Raw genomic sequence first — 25,215 nt, forward strand, 5'->3', positions numbered from 1 at the left:
CGCCCCGCGCCCGCCGCTTTATAAAGCGGCACCGCCCGCCCCCCACCCGCGGGGCCGGCGCGGCCCCAGCGCCGCCCGCCGGCACCGCGCCCGCCGCTCCCGCCGCTGACACGAGTTGTCCGGGCTCAGCACGGGCCCCGCAACCCCCCGGGTTCCGCTTTTTTGCGGTCGGGGGGGAAAAAAAATCGACTAAAAAAAGGAAAAAAAAAAAAAAGGAAAGAAAGATAAGCAGATGTGCTTCGTGTTTGTTTTGTCCGAAAATGAAATGAAGAAGTCAGAACTTGTTTTTGTTGAATGTTTGTTGTTGATACCAGGGCTCAGAGCTGCTGCATGGAGCAGGGAGCTTGGGAGGGGTTGATGTGCAGCCGTGGAGCTGGGTCCATGATCCCTGGCACTGGGGAATGATCCCCTGTTCCTGGAGCTGGGTCCATGATCCCTGGCACTGGGGAATCATTCTGTGTTCCTGGAGCTGGGTCCATGATCCCTGGCACTGCGGAATGATCCCCTGTTCCTGGAGCTGGACCCACAGTCCCACATTCCCAGAGCTCAGTGCCTACTGCAGAGCCAGATGCAGACCCATACCCCCATGGAATTGGGGGCGCAGGTCACACCTGGAGCTGGGCTGTCTCAGTCCCAAATCCCACCCCAAATCCCAGTGGGCAGGTGCCAGGCACAGCTGGTGGCACGGGCAGTGTGGCTGGTGACACCTGGCAGTGCTGGTAACCACCAGCCTCCAAGAGGAACCATCAGCCCATGAAATTCTCCACATTCCTTGGCTCCCCTGAGCTTGTTTTCCCAACACGGTTCATGAACTGGCATCCAGCTGGCACACTGCCAGACTGCTCCCCACTCTCTCCCTGAGCTCCCTCCAGAATTCCAGGGCCTCTTCTCCCCACCCCAAATGTGCCCAAGCCCCATCCAAGCACCCCTGCCCACCCAGAACCCCCAAAGCAGGATGGGCCTGATGGCCCCCAGTGTGTGGATCCATGGGTTCAGTGGGCACAGGATGGGCCTGATGGCTCCCCAGGATGGGTCTGATGGCCCCCAGTGTGTGGATCCATGGGTTCAGTGGGCACAGCCCCTTGTGGCAGCATCCTTATCACGGGGATTCAGCTGCTTCCACCCTCGGCACTGGGATCTGGAGGGAGCTGCTCGTGTAAATGAAACACTGGTCAGCACCAAGACGTGAAGTTCAGCACTAACACCATGTTTGGAGATGGGAATTGCCCCTGCCCACACCCCACTGCACCCCCAACCAGAAGGGATCCAGGAAAGGGTGGTGCAGCACCCGCAGCAGCCCCGAGCACGCGCAGCCAGGCAGGGAATGGAGGCTGTGGAAGCAAATGGGCACCGGGAATGGCACCCCAGAGCCCTGCCCTGCCCGCCTGGATCCGGCCCTGCTGCACTCTGCCAGCCTCACTCAGGTTTTACGAGGGATGGGGGAGGCACATGAGGCTCCATAAAGTGCTGTGGGCACGGCTGAGTGCCTGGTCCGGCAGTGATGGGCCAGAGGCTTCTCCCAGCTCCAGGCACTGCCAACAGCACAGGGCAGGGAATGGCGGGCAGGGGGACAACGCAGGTGCCCCACAGCCTCTCGTTCCCATGGCTGCACCCTGGAGGGTCCCCATGCCACCATGGAGCTCCAAGTCAGATATTGGCCCCACGTGCACTGGGAAGAGCAGATCAGGAGGTGACCACCAGCACAATTCCAATGGAAGTTCCCAGCTTTTCCCCCATCGGCCCCAGCCGGGGTTGGCAACCTCCATCCCTGCCCATGGCGCTTCAGCTGGTCCCAGACCCAGCGAGGCCGGAGCCCCCCGTCCCCCGGAGCTGTCCCGGTCCCCCCGGACCCCCACGTGCAGCACCGCTCCGAGGGGCGCGGCCCCTTTAAGAGCCGAGTGGCGCCAAACCCGCATCACGTGACCGCTGCCCGCCCCCGGTGGGCGGGGCCTCGGCGCGCGGGCTCCCGCCAAGAGAGAAGCGCGCGGGACCGGCCCCACGTGTTCCTGGGAGCGGGATCGGGATCGGGATCAGAACCGGGACCGGGATCGGAACCGAGATCGGAACCGGGACCGCGACCAGGACCGTGGCCATGGCCCAGCTCCGCCTCACCGACTTCTTCGGCCAAACAAAAGGGACCACCGGAGCCCTGGGCAAGCGCAGCGGCGGCCGCCTGCTCAAGGCCGCCCTCGCCGGTTCCCCGGTGCACCGGGAGGAGGAGGAGGAGAAGGATGGTGTCCCGGCGGGGCTCAGCGGCCGCTCGCTGCCGCTGCCCGGCTCGCCGCGCACCCCGGCCCGCGGGGGCTCCCCGGCGCTGCGGGGCCTGGCGGGCAGGAAACGGAGCCGCCGGGAGATGGAAGCGGGGTCGCCGGTCGGGGCCCGGCTCGGGGAACCGAGCGGGAAGTCAGCGCGGAAGAGGCTGGAGCTGCCCCGGGATGCGCAGCCGGGGTCTCCGGGAGCGGTAGGGAGATGGCGGGGTCGGGGATGCGCCGCTTCCTCTGCGATGCGGCCCTGAAATGGGATGGGGGAGGATAAAGGGGTGGGGGAGCGGATGGGTGCGTGTGGAACCAGAAAACAACAGCCCCGCGTTCGATCCCTTTTCCCCGTGCAGGACCCCCCAAACTTGCCTCGCCTTCTCCTGATTCACAATCGCCCCCTCACCCGGAACCCAGACTGCCCCAAGTGCACGAACCCCACAATTCGCCCCCTTCAGCCCCCCGGGCTTGCCCCCTGCTCCTATTGCAGACGCTTCTATGGCTCCCCCTCCCCGTGCAAGACTTCGGGGGGCACAGGGGAAGGGTGGGTGAGCTCCCCGGACAGTCCCTAACTCTCCTCTCTCTTGCAGGCCACCAGCTCCTCGCCTCTGGCCACTCCTCGCCCCCCGACACCGCTGTCACGGGACCCGGCCGCGTCTCCCCCGGCCAGCACCAGCGGCTCCCCGTGCCGTGGGCAGGACACGGGGACAGAGCCCAGCCCAGGATCCCCGGGGCCGGCCCGGCGCCTGCAGCGGGTACGGGCTGATCCCGGCTCTGCTCCCGGCGCGGGTGGATTCGGTGCCGCGTGTCCCGCTCTGACCCTGTGTCCCCTCCCTGCCCAGGAGGACGTGGCCGAGCTGCAGGGCCGCCTGCAGAGGATGAAGGTGCCGGGCCAGGTCCCCTCTGTCCCCAGCGGGACCAGCAGTGACCTGCGGAGCCGCCTGGAGCGTGTGCGGCAGCTGGAGCTGCGCGTCCGGCAGAGGAGAGCGGCCACCGGGGACACCGGGGCTGGGGACACCGGGGCAGCAGCTCCGGGGGCAGAGACCGGGTGAGGAGCAGCTGCAGGGGGGGTTTGAGGGGGCTGCCACAGCCCTGAAGTGGTTTTGCGGGGGTCTGAGGGCTGTGGGGACTCTGAGCGTTGTGACACCAGTGTCACAGGTGACGTGACCCCAGTACCACCCCAGAGAAGGGCTTTGGGATGGGGTGGGAGGCGGGCACGGTGTCAGCAGCAGGGCCCTGACCCCGTCCTGTCCTTCCCCGCAGGCAGAAGCCCCCGGCGTACCAGCGGTTCCACACGCTGGCCCAGGAGCTGCCCCCGGGGCTGACACTGCCCTACAAGTTCCGGGTGCTGGCAGAGATGTTCCGCAGCGTGGACACCATCACCGGGATGCTCTTCAACCGCGCCGAGACCGTCACCTTCGCCAAGGTCAAGCAGGGCGTGCAGGACATGATGCGCAGGTGAGCTGGCCCCTTTCGGGGTCCCAGCAGCCCCTTTCGGGGTCCCAGCTGCAGCTCTGGGCGTTCCCAACCCCTGTGGTGCTGTCACAGGCAGTTTGAGGAGCAGCACCTGGGGCAGATCAAGGCTGTGTATCCCAGCTCGTACCGGCTGCGCCAGGAGAAGAACGTCCCCACCTTCGGCAGCGGCGGGAAGAAGAAGTCTGAGTATCAGCTCACGCTGGAGCCAGTCCTGGGGGAAGGTATGGATGGTTTTGGAGTATGCTCAGTCCTGGCTGATCCCTGAATCCATAGGGATGCTCTGCTTGGTCCATTAAATGGATCCCCTGAACGTGTTGGAAGTGGGAAACAGGTTTGGGACAGGAGGGAGAACGTCCTGAGGCAGCGACTCAGCTCCGTGGCAGGGCTCTGGTCCTGTCCTTCCCGAGGCTGCCGTGGTTTGTGCCCTGCTGGGCTCTGTGGGTGACACTCGTGTCCCTCCTGGCAGAGGAGAAGGTGGATGGGCGCCCGCACCTGTCGGCGTCGCGGCTGCTGGAGCGCCGGAGGGAATTCCACCGCAACCTGGTCAACATTGTCAGGGAGCACCACAAGGTGAGGGGCACCTGGCACCCCCTGCCTGCTCTGGGGTTGTCACTGGTGCCATCCAGGCTGAAGGACACGGAGGTTCCTCTTGGAGGCGGGCTCTGAATTCGCTCCCTGTGTCACCAAGCTGTGCTGGGAGCGCAGGGCAGTGGCTGCCTCTGCATTCCTGGTGCCATGACGCAGCTCTCACCCTTCTCCAGGCATTCCTGGCTGCCCTCAGCCCTCCCATGGTGGTGCCAGAGGAGAAGCTGACCCGGTGGCATCCCCGCTTCAACGTGGATGAGGTGCCAGACATCAGCCCCGCGGAGCTGCCGCGGCCGCCGCAGGAGGACAGGCTGAGCACGGCCCAGGAGGTGCTGAGCACGGCCCGGGGCATGCTGAGCCCCAAGGTGAGCCAGGGCCAGGGGCTGGCTCTGTCTCTGCCACCTCTGGGAAGGTGTGGGTGGCTTCCCACTGCCAGAGAGCAGGGTTAGATGAGATATTGGGAAGGAATTCCTGGCTGGGAGGGTGGGCAGGCCCTGGCACAGGGTGCCCAGAGAAGCTGTGGCTGCCCCTGGAGCCCTGGAAGTGCCCATGGCCAGGCTGGACATTGGGGTTTGGAACAACCTGGGCTAGTGGAAGGTGTCCCTGCCATGGCAGGGGGCTGCAAATGAGAAGAGCTTCCAGTCCTTTCTCACCCAGACCATTCCATGAAGCCCCCCAAGCTCCTGTGTGCAGGCAGGATGGATCAGGATCACTGGGCTGGGATCCTGGGCTGCCGGGTGACAGCGGGGGCGGCAGAGGGGAAACTTCTCCTTCCTCCAGCCTGAACTGTAACCCAACTCCTCCTCCCTCTTCCACATGAGCAGATGGAAAAAGCTCTTGCCAACCTGGCCCTCAGAACGGCCGAAGCCAGTGCGGGGGAGCCAGCACTTTCCAAAGCCCCAGCCCCTGCCAGCACCTCCAGCGCACTCAGAGGGGTGTCCCAGGGGCTGCTGGAGCGGGTGAGTCACTGTGCTGGGCCTCACACGGGGCTGGGGGCGCTGCCCGTGCTCAGGGTGGGTGTCCCAGGGGCTGCTGGAGCGGGTGAGTCGCTCTGTGCTGGGGCTGAGGGTGCTCCCTGTGCCCAGCCCATCCCCTGGGGGCGCTCCCTGTGCCCAGCCCGCCCCCTGGGGCTGCTGCCTGTGCTCAGGGTGGGTGTCCCAGGGGCTGCTGGAGCGGGTGAGTCGCTCTGTGCTGGGGCTGAGGGTGCTGCCTGTGCCCAGCCCGTCCCCTGGGGCTGCTGCCCGTGCCCAGCCCGTCCCCTGGGGGTGCTCCCTGTGCCCAGCCCATCCCCTGGGGGCACTGCCCGTGCCCAGCTCATCCCCTGGGGGTGCTGCCCGCGCTCAGGGTGGGTGTCCCTGTGTCAGGTGCGGGCGAAGGAGGCGGCGCGGCTGGCGGCGCTGCTGACCCGGGACGCGCGGCAGGAGCAGCGGGCGGCGCGGCTGGCGCGGCTGCCGGCCATGGCGCGCCTCCTGCGCGGCGTCTTCGTGGCCGAGAAGAAGCCGGCGCTCAGCATGGAGCTGCTCTGCGCCCGCCTGGCTGACAGCTGCCCCGAGCTGGTGGCACCAGGTAGGGATTTTGGGGGGTCTCTGCGGGAGGAGGAAGGGGCTGTGGGGAGCCCAGTGCTGACCCCGCTGCTCCCGGCTGCAGGTGAGATGGAGAAACACGTGCGGCTCTTTGCGGAGCTCCTGCCCGACTGGGTGGGCGTCCACGCCCTCAGGACGGACGTCTACGTCAAGCTGGACAAAGAGAAGGACCTGGGCCTCGTCACCGAGAGGCTCAACAAGGCGGCCAAGGAGGCTGGAGCCCTCTGAGCTCCCCTCAGGGCTGGGGTTTTTTCTGTGCAATCTCCTCGAATGTAGCAAATCCCGACAGCGCTCTGGGTTCTGGGGTGGGCTGGAGGGAGGCTCGTCCTCGGGTGGCTGAGGAAGGGCAAAATGCCTTAATTTAACTGATCCTGTGGTGGGAGCTGTGAGGAGTGTAGGTCCCCTAGTCCTGGAGCAATCCCATGTCCTGGGGTGGTGATGAAAGCAACCCTAACCTCTGAGGAACCTTTTCTTCTACCTTTTCTGGTTCTCCTGAAGGTTCAATGCATGAGGGGTCTCCTGAAGGTCCAATTTCAGAGGTTTCTTCCATTAACTGGGTCCTGGTGGGGTGAAGGCAGAACAGGGCAGGCTGAGAGGGTGACAGGCAGGAAGGAGTGTGAGAAAAAGTCACAAATTGATGTTTCTGGAGCTTCGGGCCTCGTTGTGTTTTTAAGGGAGGGAAAACACATCTTCCAGTCCTCACTGGAAACAACTGCAGGACTTGTCAAAACACATTTGTATTAAATGTTTTAAATATAGTTGACTTGTGTTAACCCAGTGCTCTTCCTTGCTGCCTGTCTCGTGGTTCTCCATGGCAATTGGCGCCGGGAAGGGCTGGCTCCTCATCCAGCTCCTGGAGAAAAACTCACTGGAAAAAGTGAGCGTGGGTTTGCAGGGAGCTGAATGCAGCTTTTGTAGATGGGGCTGGGGGAGCAGCTGCTGCAGGGACAGGGGCAGGCAGGGCTGACAGGGATCCAGGGTTGGTTTTTCCCAGGGGAAGTCCCAGGCCACTCAGGCTGAAGTGGCTTGGGAAGAGGGACAAAGAGGGTGAGGATGGCACAGAGGTGCTGGGCTGGCTCTGTGCCCAGGTCGGGGTGGGAGCTGCCCAAGGCCGTGTCAGGCACACCTCACACTGCTCCCCAAGCCTGGCTGGAGCTGGGGACACCAGGGACCTGCAGGGAGAGGGGGCTCCCTCATCCTCTCATCCCACGCTGCTCTTGGGCAGATTCCTCACCTTAAGTGCTGGGCTGGAGTCTGGCAGCAGCTGAGATCCCACAGCACTTCCTGAGGGAGCAAGAGGCCTTCCTCCTCTTCCTCCTCCTCCAGGCCCCTGCTTGCCTGTGCAGCCCAGCTGTGCCCAGTTTCCAGGGAGGAGGAGAAGGGCTTAACCTTAGTCCAGGGCCTGGGTGTGAGGCTGGGGGCTCCTGAGGCAGGCTGGGCTCTCAGCCACGCTCAGGGACCTCACTGCGGTGGGAAAGAGCTGGATTGCAGCAGCTGGAGTGGAGCAGGACTGGAAAGGAGCTGGAATCAGCAGCTGGCAGCCACACTCACATCCCAGGAGAGCTCCCAGCCAGCTCCTGTTCTGCTCCTCGGGACGAAACCCTCCTGCTCCTCGGGACGAGACCCTCTGCTCCTCGGGACGAAACCCTCCTGCTCCTCGGGACAAAACCCTTCTCCCACCTGGAAGCCGCCCCTGCCCAGCCTGGTCTCCCCAAGCAGATGACATCAGGGGCTGCTGGCAGCCCAGCCAGGGCCAAGGCACCGTCCCCACGTTCCCTGATGTCACCTGCTGGCACTGGCGGGGCTGACGCTGCTTCCCCGGCACGCAGCTGCTTTCCATGGCTCTCTGGGGTGGAATTGATTTTCCCTCCTCCCCCGCAGCAGGGACCCTGTCCTGGTGCCAAGGCTGTGAGGTGCTGCCTGCCCTGGCTCCCCTGGGGCAGCCTGGTGCCCAGGGAATTGTGTTCCTCAGTGCAAACTGAGCAGTGCTGAAGGGGCTTTTCAGGAGATGGGGATGGAAATAGCTGGAATGGTCCTTCCAAGTGGATGGGGCTGGCTGGGAGGTGGCCCCAGGTGCTAGATGGGGAAGGGGAGCTGAGCTGACCAAGCCTCTGCAGCCAGAGGTGGGTGCAAAGTAAAGAAAAGGTACCTGAATGCTCCCTGGGAAACAATTCCAAGCATTTGGGGGATAAGGGAGAGCTCACAGCACAGCCTTGCCCCACTGACCAGCTGGGGCTGCAGGGAGACACTGCCATGGGTCATTCACAGCTTCAGCCACTGCAAGAACAGCTCTGAGACAGCTTAGGAAATATAAAAATACATCAATGTTTATTTTAACCCTTGAGTCCAGTCCCTGCTGGGCCAGGGACACAGTCCCTGATGGTTTCAGGCTTGTGGAAGTTTTGGCACACAGGGATTTAGCTGTGAGCAAACTGAACCGTGCTGGAGGAAGCATCTCCAACCCCCCCTCACACACCTGAGACCACTGCAACACCTCTCCTGGGGCCTCACCTGGCACCAAACTCCCACCAGGGCAGGCTCTGATGGCCCAGCAGAGGGGAAGCAGCAGCACAGGAGTGGGATGTGGTGCAGGAGATGGGGAACTGTGCTGAACAAAAGGAGCCTGGGGTGTCCAGGGAAGGAAAACACTGACTGGGCTCATCCCACAGCAGCACCATCCTGATTTAAGGACACAGCAGGCACCTCGTTCTCCTGAACAAGCACAGCCCTGGTGTAAGAGCAGCTTATTCTGGTGTGAGTGACAGCACAGAGCACCAGCCCATCCCGAGGTCAAATACAGCAGGATTTGTCCTTTACAGAAATAATTGCTTTTTGCCCATCTCCTGTGTTTCTTTGGGAATTTTTCAGCAGGTTCCTTGGAGGCTGACAGCCCAGCCCAGGGGATGCTGGTGCCCTGGCAGAGCTCTCCTGCCTCAGCAGCAATATTGTCACTTTGGTCTCCTAAAAACCACAGATTCAGAGAAGCTACATCTTGGTCTCCATCCCCCCCAGTCAATCTGCCTGTTCTTCCTGAAAGGATGAACTCCAAAAGGGATCATTACACCCAACACAGTGCTTGGGAAATTTAGGATTGAAGAGCATCTGGCCATGCTCAAAACCTGTGTTTAACCCCCTCCCCACCCCCCTGTGACAGCCAGTCACTACACACAGCCCCAGACTTGTTCCCAGTGCTCCCTCCTCCCTGCTGCTGCTCAGTCATACTGCAGCAGGGAGTAGAAAGGGATGGAGTTGAGCTTTTCTGACCCTTTCAGGGCTTTCAGCTCTATGATCACCAGGCACTCCAGGATTTCAGCCTTCAGCCTCTTCAGCAGCTCGCAGGCAGCACGCATGGTACCTGTGGAGGGGAGCAGAAACATCCTCACTCCAGGGGCACCCCCACCCCACAGCCACCCCTGCTGCTGCCAGGCTGAGGGTACAGAGAGGTGTGGATACCCCTGGCAGTGCCCAAGGCCAGGCTGGATGGGGCTTGGAGCAGCCTGGGACAGTAGGAGGTGTCCCTGCCATGGCAGGGGTGGGGCTGGATGGGATTTATCCCCCCCCAGCCATTCCATGATTGCATGCACACAGGTGTACAGGATCACTCGTGCTTCCCTCACCTCCAGATTTATCCCCCCCAGCCATTCCATGATTGCATGCACTCAGGTGTACAGGATCACTCGTGCTTCCCTCACCTCCAGTTGCCAGCAGGTCATCCACAATCACCACTTTCTGTCCTGGCTCCACAGCATCGCTCTGGACTTCCAGCTCAGCCTGCAGGGAGCAAAGAGCAGCTTTGGTTTAGTGTGGCCTTGGAGAGAAGCCCCTCACGAGCTGCTGGTTCATGCTGGAACACAGACAAGTCCTCAGAGACATCAGCATAAACACTCAGCACCTAAAATCCCAAAAACCCCCACAAATTCCAGCTACAGGGGAGCGCCACAGAAACACAGAGCAGGGAGGGGATTGCTGGGCCAACCTGCTGGCACACCAAGATCCTGAACTTTCATCGTGTGAGTTATGGTGGAATCTTATCCCAGAGCAGCTCTCCAGCAAGGAAAATCTCCTGTCATGCACTGGGGAGCTCTGCCTAGAGCCAGATCCAAACTGGCACCTGTTTGGATGCGTCACATGAGCTCAGTTGGCCCAAACAATCTCATGGCTTAGGCCTGGCTTTGGGGGTTCTGCTGCTGTTAGTTCCTAGTGGGAGTAGCACAGGCTGAGGCTCAGCCCCCGGAGCAGCCGCGGGTTACGGGGCGGGATGGGGGAAGCCATGCGGGACAGCTCTGACTTACAGCACTTACTGCCAGAGTGGGGGACACTCTCCGTGGTCATGCCCCTGGATTCAAGCCAAAGAAAGCCATTTAGCACCAGGTCTGAGCACCACCCCCCTGAGAAGAATCACAGCACAGCACCGAACATCACCCGTGGGCACAAACGGAGCGGCTGCGGCTCAGCGCCGCTCCCAGGGCTGGTGCCAGGTCATCAGAACCCAGCCTGGGACCCCCTCCCCGCGGGTTTAGCCCCCCTGGACCCCCAGTGTGAGCCCCTGCTGCTCCCAGGCCTTGCCTTGCCGTATTCCAGGCTGTAGGAGATGGATTCAGTGGCACCAGGCAGTTTCCCCTTTTTCCGCACGGGCACGAAGCCGATGCCCAACCTCTGCGCCAGGGGGGTCCCGATGAGGAACCCCCGGGAGTCCAGGCCTGGGGGCACAGCAGGAACAGGCAATCAGGCAATCAGGAATCATTCACCTTGGAAAACGCCTCCAACACCATCAAGTCCAACCGTTTCCCAGCCAAGGCCACATCCACGTGTTTTTTGGAATGGTGACTCCACTGCTGCCCTGGGCAGCCGGTTCCAACACCTCACACCCTCTCAGGGAATTAATATTCCCTGATACCCAACCTAACCCCCCCCCCCCAGGTACAACCTGAGGCCTTTTCCTCTTGTCCTATCACTCAGACTGGAGCCATTTCACTGGGGGAGGGTCTTGGCACAACTCCCTTGTTTTATCCTCCCATTCTAAAAGCAATTTGCTCTTCAAGTCACTGCTGAGGGTTGAAATCACAGCCCACACTCCTGTTCTCACCCACATTTGCTGCTGCTGGCCCTAAGAGCCCATTTCCCTCCCCTCTGACCTTTTTCCTTAGAGATAAAGGCAGCAGGGCCCTGGTATCAGTCCAGCCACATGAGCAGGAACTCTGCACCTCTGGGCAGACTTCACTTATCTCACCTGGGCCAGGTCTGGTCTGTGCCCCTTTGGCTGTGGCCCAGCCCAAGCACTGCCTTCCTCTTCCTCAGCACCTGGCCAGGTGAGCTGAGGTGTTCTGGCCACCAAGGCCATTTGTGCTGGCCTTGAAAGGCTCCCTGAGGGAAACCAGCTGGGACAGGGCCTGCCTGCCCTGGGGACAGCGTGGGGACACTGCAGGCTCTGTGTGCCCCCTCCTTTTCAACAATGAATTATGCAACTGGCACAGAAGTGTCAAAGGGCACCTGCCACATCCCACACCAGCATTTCAGAAAACGACAGCAGGAGGTGAAGGGTAGAAACTGTCCTGGTGTTACCTTGTGACAAAGGCCAATGTTCAGGTGACTTCTGTGTCCAAGGGCTACAACATTCCCCAAGGGCCACCCCACACTTCCCACCCGGGACACACTGCTCAGGGCTGTTCAACCAGCACTCACCCACAATGAAGTCGATTTTTGGGAAAGACGCCCTCACATGATCCTCCAGAAGATCAATCAAAGTCCTGAAGGCCACAGGATCCTTCAGCAAGGGGCTGATATCCCTGCAACGAGGGAGGGCAGGGGGTGAGGCACCCGCGGGGCTGCTCTGGAAATGCTCAGCTCCCGAGATCAGGGGAGGCTCCTGGGCCTGGGGAAGGTTCCTGATCCCAGGGGAAGGCTCCTGAGCCCAGGGAAGGTTCCTGATCCCAGGGAAAGCTCCTGAGCCCAGGGGAAGGCTCCTGATCCCAGGGAAGGTTCCTGATCCCAGGGAAAGCTCCTGAGCCCAGGGGAAGGCTCCTGATCCCAGGGGAAGGTTCCTGATCCCAGGGAAAGCTCCTGATCCCAGGGAAGGTTCCTGATCCCAGGGGAAGGCTCCTGATCCCAGGGAAGGTTCCTGATCCCAGGGAAGGTTCCCGGGCCCAGGGAAGGCTCCCGAGCCCAGGAAAGGGCCCTGCCTGGTGCTGCCGGGGCCAGGGATGGGCAGCGCGGACAGGAGCTGGCAGTGAGTCCCCGGCCCGGCTCCAGCCCTGCTCCCATCCCCACTTCCAGCCCTGGTCCTGCCTCCATTCCCGGCCCCATGCCCTGTCCTGGTTCCAACCCCAGTTTCCTCCCCGATCCCATCCCCGTTCCCGATCCCATCCCGTCCCCGTCCCATCCCGTTCCCGATCCCATCCCGTTCCCGTCCCGGTCTCACCGGAACAGCACGCCGGGCTCGGGGAAGTCCGGGAAGGGCCGGACGCGGTCGCGCACCCGGCGCAGCCGCTCGTCGCTCATGGCGGCCCCGCCGTGCGCAGCCGTCGCCGCTCCGCTCCCCGCAGGCCGGAACGGGCCGGGCGGGGCGGGACGGGGGCGGTACCGGAGCGGGCGGGCACCGGGGCAGGGAGCGGCTGTGGCCTGGGGACCTGCGGGTGTGTGGGACTGCGGGGCATGGAGCATCCGTGCCCCCGGTGCTTGGAGCTCCGGTATCCCGCAGCATTGAGCATCAGTCCCCCCGCTGTTTGGAGCTCCGGTACCCCGGGGCATTGAGCCCTGGTCCCCCCGATATTTGGGGCTCCGGTACCCCGGAGTGCGGAGCATCCATGCCCCCAGTATCTGGGCTCCGGTATCCCGGGGTACCGGAGCCCCAGCCCCTCGGTATTTGGGGCTCCGGTACCCCGGGGCATTGAGCATCCATATCCCCCGGTATTTGGGGCTCTGGCACCCCGGGGCATTGGAGCCCCAGTCCCTCCGGTATTTGGAGCTCCGGTATCCCAGAGCATTGAGCCCCAGTCCACCCCGTATTTGGGCTTCTGGTACCCCACGGCATTGAGCCCCAGTCCCCCCGGAATTTGGAGCTCTGGTACGCTGGATCATAGAGCATCACCCCCCAGGCACACGGAACTCTGGTATCCCCATGCACAGAGCCCCAGATTCCTGGTGCAAGGAGGTCTGATACTCCAGACATGGAGCTATCCCAGAGCCCCCAGCCCCCCAGTGAAGGTCTGGTACCCCAGGACACGAGGCACTGATACCCCCAGTGTGTGGAGCTCTGACACTTCATGCACAGAGCCCAAATCTCCCTGTGCATGGAGCTCTGATAACCCTGGTGCATGGAGCTGCACTTCCCAGGGCCATGGAGCTCTGATAACCCTGGTGCATGGAGCTGCACTTCCCAGGGCCATGGAGCCCTGGTACCCTTGGCACATGGAGCTGCACTTCCCAGGGCCATGGAGCCCTGATACCCTGGTGCATGGAGCTGCACTTCCCAGGGCCATGGAGCCCTGGCACAGCAGTGGATGGAGCCCCAGGCTCCCCTCTGAAGAGCTCCCAGGGACCTGCTCCGTGTGGAGCTGGATTTCCCTGCCTGACCCCAGCCTCAGAAAGGTGCTCCCTGCCTGGGGGTTCCATTTGCATGCCCTCACCCTGCTCAGCACAACACAGACAGCAAACTCCTCAGGACTCCACTGTTTCCTGCTTTCCCATCCCTCATCACCTCGTGTGAACTCCTGGAGTCGTTCAGTGTTTGTTAAACTCGTTGGTTGGGATGAGGGACAACAACACAGCCCCAGGTCCTCCAACAGCTCCTGGTGTCACCGAGCCCTGGGCAGGGCAGGGAGCTCCCACAGCTCCCATCTCCCATCTCCTGGTGCTGAATGTTGTTTGGCCATGCAAAATCCACCAAATGAGTTCAGAGCTCCTCTTCCATTAGCAAATACACCTTGGATCTGCTCCAAACCCGTCCAGGCACGGCTCGCTGTGGAAAGCAGAAGCAGTTGGAGCCTGTGACACCCCTGGCTGAGCTCAGTGTTTGCTGCCGAGAGCTGTGACTGGGAAAAACTTCACCCACACCCTCTGGAGAGCCCCTGCCATGGCAGGGACACTTCCACTGTCCCAGGGTGCCCCAAGCCCTGTCCAGGCTGGCCTTGGACCCTTCTCTGGGCACCCTGTGCCAGGGCCTGCCCACCCTCCCAGGGAGGAATTTCTCCCTTATATCCCATCTAACCCTGCCCTCTGGGGCAGCCATTCCCCCTTACCCTGGCCCTTGTCCCCAGTCCCTGTCCAGCTCTCTCAGAGCCTCTCCAGGCACTGGACAGAGCCCTCAGGTCCCCCTGGAGCTGCTGAGGCTGCACAACCCCAACTCCTGTTAAGGTTAACTCCCTCTGCTGCCAGAGCCAGCGCGTGCTCCCTCCACAACCATTCCCCCACAAACTGAGACTTTCCCTGAACTCAGATTATCTCTTTGGCACCAGAAGGATCCTCTTGGGCAGCTGTTGCAGGGCAGCAAAGGGGGAGGAAGGAAGGACAGGGCCTTGCAGGGGAGCTGGACGGGTTCCTCTGCTGACCTTACAGCACAGCACTGGACAAGGAGCTGTTCCAGCAACTCCTCTTCTTCCTGGCAGATGGAATTGCTGATGGAATTTATCTGCCTACTCGTGGAAATAAATAAGCAGGAGTTTATTTCCTGGGAAAAAGGATCTTTACAGCCTGCCAGGCAGCTCTGCTTCTGCCTCTCACTAACAGAGGGGCTGGAACGAGGGGGTCTGTGTCACCCCTGTCCTGTTTGTGACCCCCCCACGATCCCACCCTCGCTGCAGGAGACTCCACCACATTGCCCTGGAGGCTGAGTGAGGTTCCCAGGCCTCTCATCCCAAGCAAGCCCTGGCAAACCTTCAGCGGGATGAGCTGCTGAGTGTCCCCACTGAGTGCTCCCCTCCTGGATGTGGGATCAGTCTGTCCCCATCTGCTCTGCTGGGAAGGGCACAGAGGTTCCACCAAACTGGACTTGCAGTGACCCAGCTGCCAGAAACCATGGTTAAAAGACAACATTCCTGAGATTCCTGTTGGACTCCTCATTTATCCCCCATCTCCAAGGATTCCAACTGCACCCACCAGCACACACTGGACTGGAACACCCCAAGGAAATCAGTTTTCCCTGTGATTGTTCCACCTTTCAAACAACACTGCTGACTCCTACTGCAATTTCCATCTGCAAAGAACTTTCCTAGGACCCCTTTCCAAATGTGATGTCAAAGGGCTCTGGAATATCACCCGGGAGGTGACTCCACATCCGCTCGTGGCTCTGAGTGCTCCGTGCCTGGCAGAGGAATCAGCACCTGGAATCTGCATCCCCCCAGGGAACTCTGGCTTTGCTCTTTTCTGGACACCATCAGTGATTTAAAAGTGCTTTGAGATCCTGATAGCAGAGGTGTTATTAGCCAGGGAGCACAGAAACTGGGAATGTAAAAGCCTGGGAACTGACTTTAATCAGCTTAACCAGGCAATTAAAGAGCTGTGCTGAGCCTGGAAGTTTCTGTTCCGTTCAGGATTTTAACACTTCAGTGTGAAGTGGAACAAAATGCCCCGAATTTCAACATCCCCCTTCCACGAGGGAAAACGAGCACAAAAAATTCCCTGCAAATCCACTGGAATGTTTCAATCTCAGCTGAGGAAACTCATGCACTTTAAACCCTTAAAAAAAAAAACAAAACCCAAAAAAAACCCAACAACAAATTTGAAATATCTTATTTCAACACCAGAAGAATGCAGCTCCCCAGCCAGATCCTGGGCTTGGGATGGAAGCCTCAGACCTGGTTTTGTCCCCCTAAAAGAGGGAAAAGCATAGGAAAAAAAAAAAAGTGATCCAGCTCTGCCTCCCTGGGAGCCCAAGGCAGCACCTCCTGCCTGCTGCAGCAGGTTGGATCAGGCCCTTGGAGAAGACACAAAACTCCTCTCTCTCCCCTGGCCAGCCTGGGTTTTGTGTCTGATCCAGAACTAATGGATTTGGCTGGAATTCCTCGCTGCTGGCTTTTATCTGCTCTCCCTTTCAGCTGGCAATTGTGCTACCAAGCTCCTGTCACCCAGAGGGTGTTAAGTGACTCCAAGAGGGACAAAGGCCCTCTGAGCTGCCAGATTTCCTCTCTGCAGAAGCTGGAAGGCAGAGGCTTTTTCTCCCTCCTAAAAGACCACAAGCTTCTGGCTACGGATCCACCTTTATTTAGGATTTATATAATCCCAACTAGGCTTCAAGCAACAAGAAAACTTTAAATGGTGGAAGGGAATATAAAGGAAACAGGCAAATGGAGCCTTGGTGTTTAAAATAGCCATTTTCCAAAGGAGAAAAGAACCCAAAATGGGATTGCAGTTCTTCCCTTAGAGCTGTTCTTAAAACCTGACAGTTTAATTCAAGGGGCACCACAGTGTCGCCTCCTGATAACATAGAAAAACATTGTCATGGTTTGACAGTCAACCACCACAAACATCCAGTGCTACCAGAAAACAAAAGGAAAAGTCAATTTCCAAGTATTCTAACTGCTAGGAGAGATGGAAAACAGGCCATTCTAACTGCAGAACAGTTATTTGGAAGCTGAACAAGCAAAGGAACTCTTAAGAGAATAAAAGCGTGTTTAGTTTGTAAAGCTTCCCAGTGCTGAGGACAAGGACAGGGTCCCTGGGGAGGGATTTCTCCCTGTGCTCCAGAGGCTGCTGGGGACTCTGCAGCCAGAAATCACCTCCCAGCACCCCAAACCTTCCTCCCCCACAAACTCTGTTCAGTTCTCACCTTCCACAGGTCCTTCTTGAGCTGCTGGAATTCTTTCATGGGGTTATTTCAAAGCTGTTGTCACTGGGGAGAATAAGAGTGTCCAACCTTGAGGAGATCCTTGATGTGAAACAGGAATTTTGGGATGCTGTCCCTGGTGTCTGGGAAGGGCTGGAGGTGAAGGAATGGGAGCTGCCACTGTCCCAAGTCCCACAGCCTCCTTCCACTTCTTGTAGTCAAATCCCACTGTGACTGCCCCAGAACAGCCCCCAGGTTTTTCCAGCAAATCCATGGGACTCACTCACTTCCCTGGTTCCAGAATTCCCCATTTTCCCTTGGAACATTCCTGAGGCCCCCTTGGCCAGGCAGGGCCGTGCTCTCCTCACTGCTGCACTCAGGGCAGTTTGCAGGGCATTAACCTTGGCTCCAAGTGTTGGGAATTGATCTGCAGCTTCCCAGTTCCAGCATTCAGCTCCCCAAATTGCTGCTCCCCAGGGAGCTATTTGCCACGGAAATAATCCATTTGTCGCTGCAGGATTTGAATTCAAGGCTCCAGAGCCTGAAGTGCAGCCCGAGCTCCTCCACCATTATTAGTTCCATCCATTTCAGAAGCTTCTCTGCACGGAGGGTGGGATGATAACAGAGCCTCAGGGGCAGAGCTGGGAGGCTTGAGAGGCTCAGCTAATTGGAAATTAAAGGCAAGAAAGAAATTCTTTGGACTCTTAGGCCAGGAAGCGATGGAGCTTTTAGCGCTCAGTATAATAAACATAAAGAAAGGAACATCACAGCCCCAAACTTCAGCATTCCTTTGGCATTTCTGTCTCTGCTGGAGAACAGAAGCCACCACCAGACCAGTTTGGCTGCTGCAGGTCCCTGAGTGGGCAGGAAATCCCTCCAGCCCCACTCCTGCCCCAGTTCCCGAGCTGGGAAGTTTCAGGGCTGCAGCTCAGGATGGTTTTTAAGGGCAGATGTGGCCACTTTGTGCCCCAAGTGGGCAGTGGGGGCTGCAGGCACCATCCCCACCCCTGTGCTGGCCCTGGGTCCCCCCAGCCTCTGAACTGCACCGTGTGGGCTGGGAGATTGATCCAGGTAAAAATGATTCCAGGAAAACAAACCAAGTTATTTTTAACCCCATCAGTGCCATGATCCAGGAGGTGAATCTGGGAGAGTGCCCCAAAGCAAGGTGCCACTCCCTTGGCTCACAGGTGAAATCACAGACTGCTCTGCTGATAAATTAGTTTATTTTTCCTCATGAGTTCTTCACCTCACTGCTTTTAAATCTCTACAATTTTAGGCAAGGCATTCATTTAAAATTCCTCCTATTATCCAGCTGTAAAACAACTATTCCTATTTAAATTTAAAGCAGAAGCTTTGTCACATTAAACCCTGATAATTTATGATCTCTTCGTGTCCTTTTACTCTAAACAGACACGTCATGGCTTCACTTACTTGCTTTCAAGTGCAACGTTTCCCTCCAGGATCAGTGTCCTGAGATTACTCCAGGAATGAGGAATGAGGCTTTGCTGTGCTGGGAGGGGGACAAACCCCGTGGCTGCTCAGAGCAAGTTCAGGGGCAAAGCAGGATGTTCCAAAGGGCAGCTGAGACAGAGCAGAGGAGGGAGCAGCAGGCAGGGGACAGGGAGGAGGTGGCCAGAGCAAATTCTGGGGAGTGAGGAGTGTGGCCAGGCCAGGCCCAGCTCTGATCCTGGGGGAACTCTGCACAGAACCCCACCAAGGGCTGCTGCCTCGCAAGGATTTGAGGGCTGACAGGATTGCCAGGGAGCTGCAGCCATGGACTCCCTCCTCTGGTGGAGTTTTACAGTGAATGCAGGGCTCTGACAGCCCCAGGGACAGAACTGTGCAATCAAAGCCACTGAGGCTGGAAAAGACCTCGGAGATCAAATCCAGCCCTCAGCACCACGGTGACCCCAATGCCACATCCACATGGGTTTCAACACTTCAGGGCTGGGGATATCACCACTGCCCTGTGCCAGTGCTCTTCACCCTTCCCATGAATAAAATTCCCTGATATTCAACCTCAATCTCCCCTGGCACAACTCTGCTCCTGTCCCTGTCCCTGTTCCCTCCTGGCAGGAGCTGTGCAGAGCCAGGAGGGCCCCCTGAGCCGCCTTTGCTCCAGGCTGAGCCCCTCGGCTCCCTCAGGATTCTCCATTCCCTTCCCAGCTCCCTCAAGATTCCCCAGCCCCTTCCCAGCTCCCTCAGGATTCTCCATTCCCTTCCCAGCTCCCTCAGGATTCTCCATTCCCTTTCCCAGCTCCCTCAGGATTCTCCATTCCCTTTCCCAGCTCCCTCAGGATTCTCCAGCCCCTTCCCAGCTCCCTCAGGATTCTCCATTCCCTTCCCAGCTCCCTCAGGATTCTCCATTCCCTTCCCAGCTCCCTCAGGATTCTCCAGCCCCTTCCCAGCTCCATTCCCTTCTCTGGACATGGAGAAGCCCCAAAGCAGAGCTGGAGCAGCCCCAGCAAACGGGGAGCTCCTGGTTTTATCTGTGCTGACAGACCCACAACTGCTGGCAGCCCTGAGCTCCCCTCTGAGGGAGCTGCTGGCCACATCTCCCAAGCCTTGAGCTGTGTCTAAACAAGGAGGAATGTTATGGGTGAGCTGGAAATGCCGTGATACACTTGAAGGACAAGCAGGAACATCCTGAGAAATGTGGGCTATAAACAAACGGCACCTGTGGATGTGCAGGGATCCCTGCAATGCTGGCTGGGATTTCTGAGAGGTGCAACAGCAAGAGCTGACCCAAGGGCTGTTCTCATTCCAGTTTAATGGGATTATCCAGCATGGGGCACACAGCAGGAATTACCATGGAGGTACATAAAGCATGGGATGGGGGAATGGGAGGGTTTGGGATTACAGGAGGGTAGGAACCAGCAGCTGGAGCCTGGAGCTGGCACAAGGGCAGAGCTCTCCAGCAGCTCCAAGCTCAGCTGGGGAGGAGTTTGAGCTGTTTGCAGGTACAGAGCACCTGGATTTTCCTATCAGCACAACATCACACAGACAGGGCACCTGTGCTGTGGAAAACACTGGAGGGGTGGAAGTGGAGCTGTTGGTGGGACAAATGGAGAACCATGGAATGGTTTGGGTGGGAAGGGATCTAAAAGCTCACCCTGCTCCACTCCCTGCCATGGGCAGGGACACCTTCCACCAGCCCAGACTGCTCCAAGCTTCTCTGGGCACCATGTGCCAGGGCCTGCCCGCCCTCACAAGGAACAATTCCTTCCCTATACCCAACCTGAACTTCCCCTCTCTCAGTCTGAACCCAAACATGCTCAGGCTCCCTCCAGCTGCTGCCCTGAAGGCCCAGAGGAGGCTGGTTTGGCTCCAGACAGGTTTATTGGAGACAGGGAAGGGTGTGGAACAGGCTCCAGGGCAGAGCAGGGATCTGCCCTGTGGGATTGAGCAAAGGCTCCTGTTCCCCAGGAGAGCTACAGCCAGGCTGGGGAAGGTTTGCACAAGGAGAACTCCTGGGAGAGCATGTGCTGGAAATGGGGTCAAGAGTGAAGGGCTGATGCCAAGGGGCATTTCTGAGCCCAGAGCACCAGATGGGAAGCGTGGCTTGGAGCAGCTTTAGAGCCAGATTTTCAGAAATGAAGGAAAGCCCTGAAATGAACACCTGACCCCCACAAATGTCCTGCAGCAACCATTGGCAACAGAATCCTGGAATGGTCTGGGCTGGAAAAGGCCTGAAAGCTCATCCAGTGCAGCTCCACTTCCACTGTCCCAGGCTGCTCCAAGCCCTGCCCAGCCTGGCCTTGGACACTTCCAGGGATGCAGGGGCAGCCACAGCTGCTCTGGGCACCTGTGCCGTGGCCTCAGCACTCCTACAAGGAGGAATTCCTTCCCCATATCCCATCCATCCCTGCCCTCTGGCAGTGGAAGCCATTCCCTGTGTCCTGTCCCTCCAGGCCCTTGCCCAAATTCCCTCTCCAGCTCTCCTGGGGCTCCTTCAGGCTGGCAGGGGCTGTAACCCCAATCCAACCCTCACCTGAACACAACCCCCACCTTTCCTGAAACCACGACCTGGGGAATGTTTGCAGCTACACATGGAGGGAACTCAGGGCATTCTCCCTGGCTCCAAAGCCCTCAGCTGTGAGCAGGAGGGATCCCTGGTTTGCACCCAGAGCTCACAGATTTGGGGAGAAAGGAAAAACAAGTTGATGTCCAGGGTTCACAATGGAAATGAAATGCTAAAACAACAAGCTACAGGCAAACAAAACACGGGCAGTTTGGGCAGGGCTCTCTGGCAGCTCTGAGTTTCCTGACCTGTGCCGTGGCTCCTGTTGGGGCAGCTGAGTGAGCAAGGCTGGGTGGAAGGAGCAGGAGAGATCCAGGGCATTTTGGAGCTGATGGCAGAGTCCAGAGAGCTTTTCCAGCTGACCCAATCCTCACTGGAGTTACCATTTAGGGAAAGAGCTGGGGGAAGAGAGGAGTAGAGGCTAAACCCTGAGCATGAGGAATATAAACACTGGCCCTTTTGGAAGAGCAAGTGATGATATCATGCACACATCACACCCTTCCTGTGTAAACAGGAGTGCCAACAGGAGCAGGCATTGCACACTGCATGTCCAGCTGCCTCTGGGTAGCTCTGCAGGGCTGCAGCCATCAGTGAGGCCAAGAGCATTTCTTAGGATCAGACTCTGGTGCTTTCAGGCACTTCCCAAGCTTCTCGCAGCCTGGAGGGGCCCAATTCTGTTAAAAACAAACAGAAAGAGACAGAAAGATGATTCACACCAAGTATCTGCTAAGCTCTCATCCCAAGCAGCTCTTTATGATCCTCACAAAGACACTTTTATGTGCTGCTTGAAAAATGAAACTCCTCTTGCAGCCCAAGCCTCTGGGCTCATAAACTTCCCCACTCCAAACAGTGCTCAAATAAAAGCTGGGAAAGGCTGCAAATGCTGGGCCGTGCACGATTCCCTGTGCTGGGACACTCCAGCCCTTCCTGGCCTCTCCCAGCCCAGCTTGGGGCATGCTGGTGACCCTCCTGTCCCTCCTGTGGCAGCACAGAGGAGCCGGAGCAGGAGGTTTTGGTGACCCCCCCAGTTCTCCTGGGAGCCCAGGGGAGTTCCCACTCTCAGCACTGCAATAGCCAGGCACCGTGCTGAGGAGGCAAAAGGCAGCACAAGGCCAAGGGTGTGAGAGAGATAAGAATGCTGGTATTTTAATGAGTGTTTTGATGGGCAGAGGGAGCAGAAAGAATTCCTGAGACACCTCTTCCCGTGCCTGCACACCAAAACTATTTGTTTGCCTTGTTTCCACGTTTCTTGAGCTACCTGAATGTGTGGAACAGAAAAAGGATCCACTGCCAACCTCAGCTTCCAGAGGGATTAATGGAGGAAGGAATTTGAATAGATGAACATTTTTCATTTCATTAAGTTTTTGCCATTACAAATTTGGGATTGTGGTCATGGGAAGGGCAGATAACACTTCCCATTCTGCTTTCAGGAATCTTTTGTGCCTCCCTCTCTCAGGTCTGTCCATCCATGGGACATTCCTGCTGTCCCCTATTAAAGGCCAGTTCAACCTCTTGCCTTTTATTTTGCTGATTTTCACCCTGCAAATATTTCTGTTTTCTTGGAACTAAATTCCTACAGAAAAGAAATGCTCAACCCCAGGAAAAAAACCACTGGAGCAGGTTTTTGTTCCATGGAGCTGACAACAGATGGCAGTGAGACACCAGCAATTCCTGCAGAGGAGCAGACCCAGAGGGAGCTGTGCTGGAGACACCTCTGCACCGAGGGCTCCACAGGCTTTCTGAACGATTAATGTCGTTTTCTAAATCATTCAGAAAATCTCTGTTCCTCTGGTTTAAAATGTGCAGCCACGGCTGGACAATTCAGAGCACTCTGCAGAAGGAACTGAGAGCCAAAGGAACACATGAACTGCAATGTTTGTTCTTTTGAAAAGGCAGAACAATAAAGGGTCTGTGCTGCCTCCTGCAGCCCTGGTCCCGCTGCTGGGCTGAGCTGGGAGCCCCGGGGACACCACGAGTGCCAGAGCCAGCCCCGAGCTGCAGAACAGCTTCTCCCACACTTACACAGCAGGAAAACCCAGCAGAGCTGCCCCTGGGGGAGCTCCCTGGACAATGGGATCCAGCACGGATGGGCTGCAAGCACCTCCCTGCTCCTGCCCCCATCGCTGCTCTGCAGGAGCTGCACAATGATCCTGAGCTGCTGTCCTGGAATCCTGCAGTGCCTGGCTGGGAAGGGACCTCAGAGCCCACCCAGTGCCACCCCTGCCATGGCAGGGACACCTCCCACTGTCCCAGGCTGCCCCAAGCCCTGCCCAGCCTGGCCTTGGGCACTGCCAGGGATCCAGCCCCACCTGTGCCAGGGCCTGCCCACCCTGCCAGGGAACAATTCCTCATTGCCAAGATCCCACCCAGCCCAGCCCTCTGGCACTGGGAGCCATTCCCTGTCCTGTCCCTCCGTGGCTTGGACACTTCCTTGAACACTTCCACACACTTTGTGTGTAGGTAAAGACAATTCTCCTCCCCTCTCCCAAGCACATCAAACAAACACCCTTATCAAATCATCAGCTGACAGGAGATAGTGGCAGTAAATTATCTCCCAGCATCCCCCAAAAGCAGATTCAGCCCCCAGTCCAGCCCAGCAATGTAATCACTCCCTGAAGCTTTGCTTGGCTTCATTCCTGCTCTCAAAGGCAGCAATCTGCTGCCTGATATTTTGGGGTAGTGACCACGGAGTTATCCTGGAAAACTCACTGGGTTTCCTGCTGGGACTGAAACATTTCTGCTGGGCCTAGGATCCCCCCAGCCCTCCCTTCCATTTGGGAGGCAGTTTTGGAAGAAATGCCTTTGCAGTGCTGCCTCTGGCAGCAGCCAGGCCCTAGGGACAGTGCCTGAATCCAAAAGGTCCCAGAGGAGCAGAGAACAGTGTTTATTAAGGGAAAAGTTGAATAAGGAAAGAAAACAACACAGAAACAATGGGCCCTCAAATCTTTTTCCTATTTAACATCCAAAAATAAAGAGATTGGACAAAGCTAAGGGAGATCTTTGCCTTGTTACTGAGGGGACACAGCTCTTTGCTGGTGACAGACCAGAGGCAGCAGGTTCTGACTGATTCAGGAGATTATTTATTTATTTATTATCAGGAAGATTTTGCCTGTTGCTATTTTGTAACAGCCTGTTAAAAGGTTTTGTCTGTAAGAAGATTTTGCCTGTTACTATTTTGTCTGTCAGCCCACAGACACATTCCCTCGGATCCACAACCTCCTGTCAAGTGACAACCTCCCCCAGATTATCCAGTTCCTCTCCCAGGTTCTCAACAAACCAAGCAGTGCTTGACAGGGAAGCCAAACTGTAACTTTCCAACAGGAGACTTGAAAGAGAAAACAGAACTGAAAAAGTTCAATTTCAATAAAGACTTGGGAAAATTCAGGCACGGGGGGAATTGGAGGAGACAGAGGAAGACCAAAGATACATCACTGAAAATGAACAGTCCCTTAGAAGACTCAAAACAAAGAGGGCAGGGTTAGATGGGATATTGGGAATTAGGAATTGTTCCCTGGCAGGGTGGGCAGGCCCTGGCACAGCTGTGGCTGCCCCTGGATCCCTGGCAGTGCCCAAGGCCAGGCTGGGCAGGGCTTGGGGCACCCTGGGACAGTGGGAGGTGTCCCTGCCATGGCAGGGGTGGCGCTGGATGAGCTCTAAGGTCCCTTCCCACCCAAACCACTGCAGGATTCCACAATTCCAGGGTTTTGAGAACTGCAGAAGGGGATTAGAAAGGAGAAGAAGGATCTGGCCTGTCTCTAAGCAAGGAAGGCACCAACAGGTAATTGTGCATCTCTCCTCCATCCCTTCCCACCACTGACAGTTGGTGAAACCTTTACAAAATGCATTTCAATCTAAGGAGTCCCCATGCATTTGTGCTTCAGGCACTCACCATGACAGCCTGGTCACACACGTTCAGCTGGGGCTGGCCTGGCACCAGGGTGGCCTTGTGCTGCTGCACCAGCCCTGAGATGTGCTCCACAGCCTGCTGGTACTCCTCACTGGCAAAGCTGCAGGGGGAAAGCACAGGGGTTACTGCTGGGGCTTCCTCTGGTGTCCCCAGGGAGGAGGAGGAGGAGGAGATGTGCAAACACCCTGCCAGCTGCCCAGGGCTCTGCAGGGAATGGAATCCAGGCTGGCAGGGTGCAGGTGCTCTGCTGAGGGCAATGAGCATGGCAGTGCCTTGTCCTCCCCAGAAATCACCTGGCTCCAGAGCAGCTCAGCCTCCCACACTGCTGCTCCAGGGACCCCAAATGTTTCCTCCTCGTGCAGATCTGCTAGCAGCTCATGTGGACTCCCAAGGGAATTGTCTCAGCAAATAAAAGAGCATTTCTTGGTTGTCCCTTCAATGATTATCCAGGGACACTTCCCAGACACAGGACAAACACCTTCCCAGACAGCTTAGGACAGGAATTTCCCAAGGCAGCCCTTCCAGCGTGTCCCACCTGAGGTCAGCAGCTCCCCACACTCTCCCCTCTTTCCCAAGAGCTCTCCTGAACACTGCCCCGGCGGGGGCGTTTGTGCAGGGAAGAGAAGGGA

At 58.1% G+C, this 25,215-nt stretch overlaps 3 protein-coding genes across 8 annotated transcripts in view; 1 reads left to right on the forward strand and 2 right to left on the reverse strand.

The window, feature by feature from the left end:
• The first annotated feature begins 2,045 nt into the window (after nucleotides 1–2,045).
• Nucleotides 2,046–6,672, forward strand: CDT1 (chromatin licensing and DNA replication factor 1). The gene is made up of 10 exons (XM_036390143.1): nucleotides 2,046–2,461; nucleotides 2,846–3,010; nucleotides 3,098–3,303; nucleotides 3,519–3,713; nucleotides 3,804–3,952; nucleotides 4,198–4,301; nucleotides 4,493–4,681; nucleotides 5,141–5,275; nucleotides 5,681–5,882; nucleotides 5,964–6,672. The coding sequence occupies exons 1-10, from the start codon at nucleotides 2,093–2,095 to the stop codon at nucleotides 6,125–6,127; spliced, it is 1,878 nt and encodes a 625-aa protein (XP_036246036.1). The 5' UTR covers nucleotides 2,046–2,092; the 3' UTR covers nucleotides 6,128–6,672.
• A 1,528-nt stretch (nucleotides 6,673–8,200) lies between these two features.
• On the reverse strand, nucleotides 8,201–13,285 carry APRT (adenine phosphoribosyltransferase). The gene is made up of 5 exons (XM_036390159.2): nucleotides 12,318–13,285; nucleotides 11,582–11,685; nucleotides 10,466–10,599; nucleotides 9,592–9,670; nucleotides 8,201–9,254 (listed from the first exon to the last, which is right to left on the reverse strand). Exons 1-5 carry the CDS (start codon nucleotides 12,974–12,976, stop codon nucleotides 9,112–9,114), a joined length of 1,119 nt encoding a protein of 372 aa, XP_036246052.1. The 5' UTR covers nucleotides 12,977–13,285; the 3' UTR covers nucleotides 8,201–9,111.
• Nucleotides 11,602–25,215, reverse strand: part of GALNS (galactosamine (N-acetyl)-6-sulfatase) — a 49,336-nt gene continuing 35,722 nt past the window's right edge. For 2 of the 6 annotated variants that reach the window (XM_036390154.2, XM_036390153.2), the window contains 2 exons: nucleotides 24,569–24,686; nucleotides 17,863–21,353 (listed from right to left, as the gene is read on the reverse strand). In XM_036390154.2, the coding sequence (XP_036246047.1) occupies nucleotides 21,267–21,353; nucleotides 24,569–24,686 (205 nt within the window). In that variant the 3' untranslated portion in view covers nucleotides 17,863–21,266. Of the gene's footprint in view, nucleotides 11,686–13,595; nucleotides 13,857–16,080; nucleotides 17,322–17,862; nucleotides 21,354–24,568; nucleotides 24,687–25,215 lie in introns of those variants that run through there. The other 4 variants (XR_004980968.1, XR_004980965.1, XR_004980967.2 and 1 more) reach the window with 4 other exon arrangements.

This window comes from Molothrus ater, chromosome 12 (assembly GCF_012460135.2).
Source record: "Molothrus ater isolate BHLD 08-10-18 breed brown headed cowbird chromosome 12, BPBGC_Mater_1.1, whole genome shotgun sequence".
Lineage (NCBI taxonomy): Eukaryota > Metazoa > Chordata > Aves > Passeriformes > Icteridae > Molothrus > Molothrus ater.

Excerpts from the sequence above, each read along its gene's own strand:
- CDT1 (XM_036390143.1), top strand. The coding sequence starts at position 2,093 with ATGGCCCAGCTCCGCCTCACCGACTTCTTCGGCCAAACAAAAGGGACC. Across the intron at positions 3,011-3,097 it reads CGGCCCGGCGCCTGCAGCGG|GAGGACGTGGCCGAGCTGCA; the intron begins GTACGGGCTGAT and ends CTCCCTGCCCAG. Across the intron at positions 5,883-5,963 it reads CCCCGAGCTGGTGGCACCAG|GTGAGATGGAGAAACACGTG; the intron begins GTAGGGATTTTG and ends TCCCGGCTGCAG.
- APRT (XM_036390159.2), bottom strand. The coding sequence starts at position 12,976 with ATGATCCAGCGTACCAGAGCTCCAAATTCCGGGGGGACTGGGGCTCAA. Across the intron at positions 9,671-10,465 it reads ACAGCCTGGAATACGGCAAG|GCTGAGCTGGAAGTCCAGAG; the intron begins GCAAGGCCTGGG and ends TGCTCCCTGCAG. Across the intron at positions 9,255-9,591 it reads TGACCTGCTGGCAACTGGAG|GTACCATGCGTGCTGCCTGC; the intron begins GTGAGGGAAGCA and ends TCCCCTCCACAG.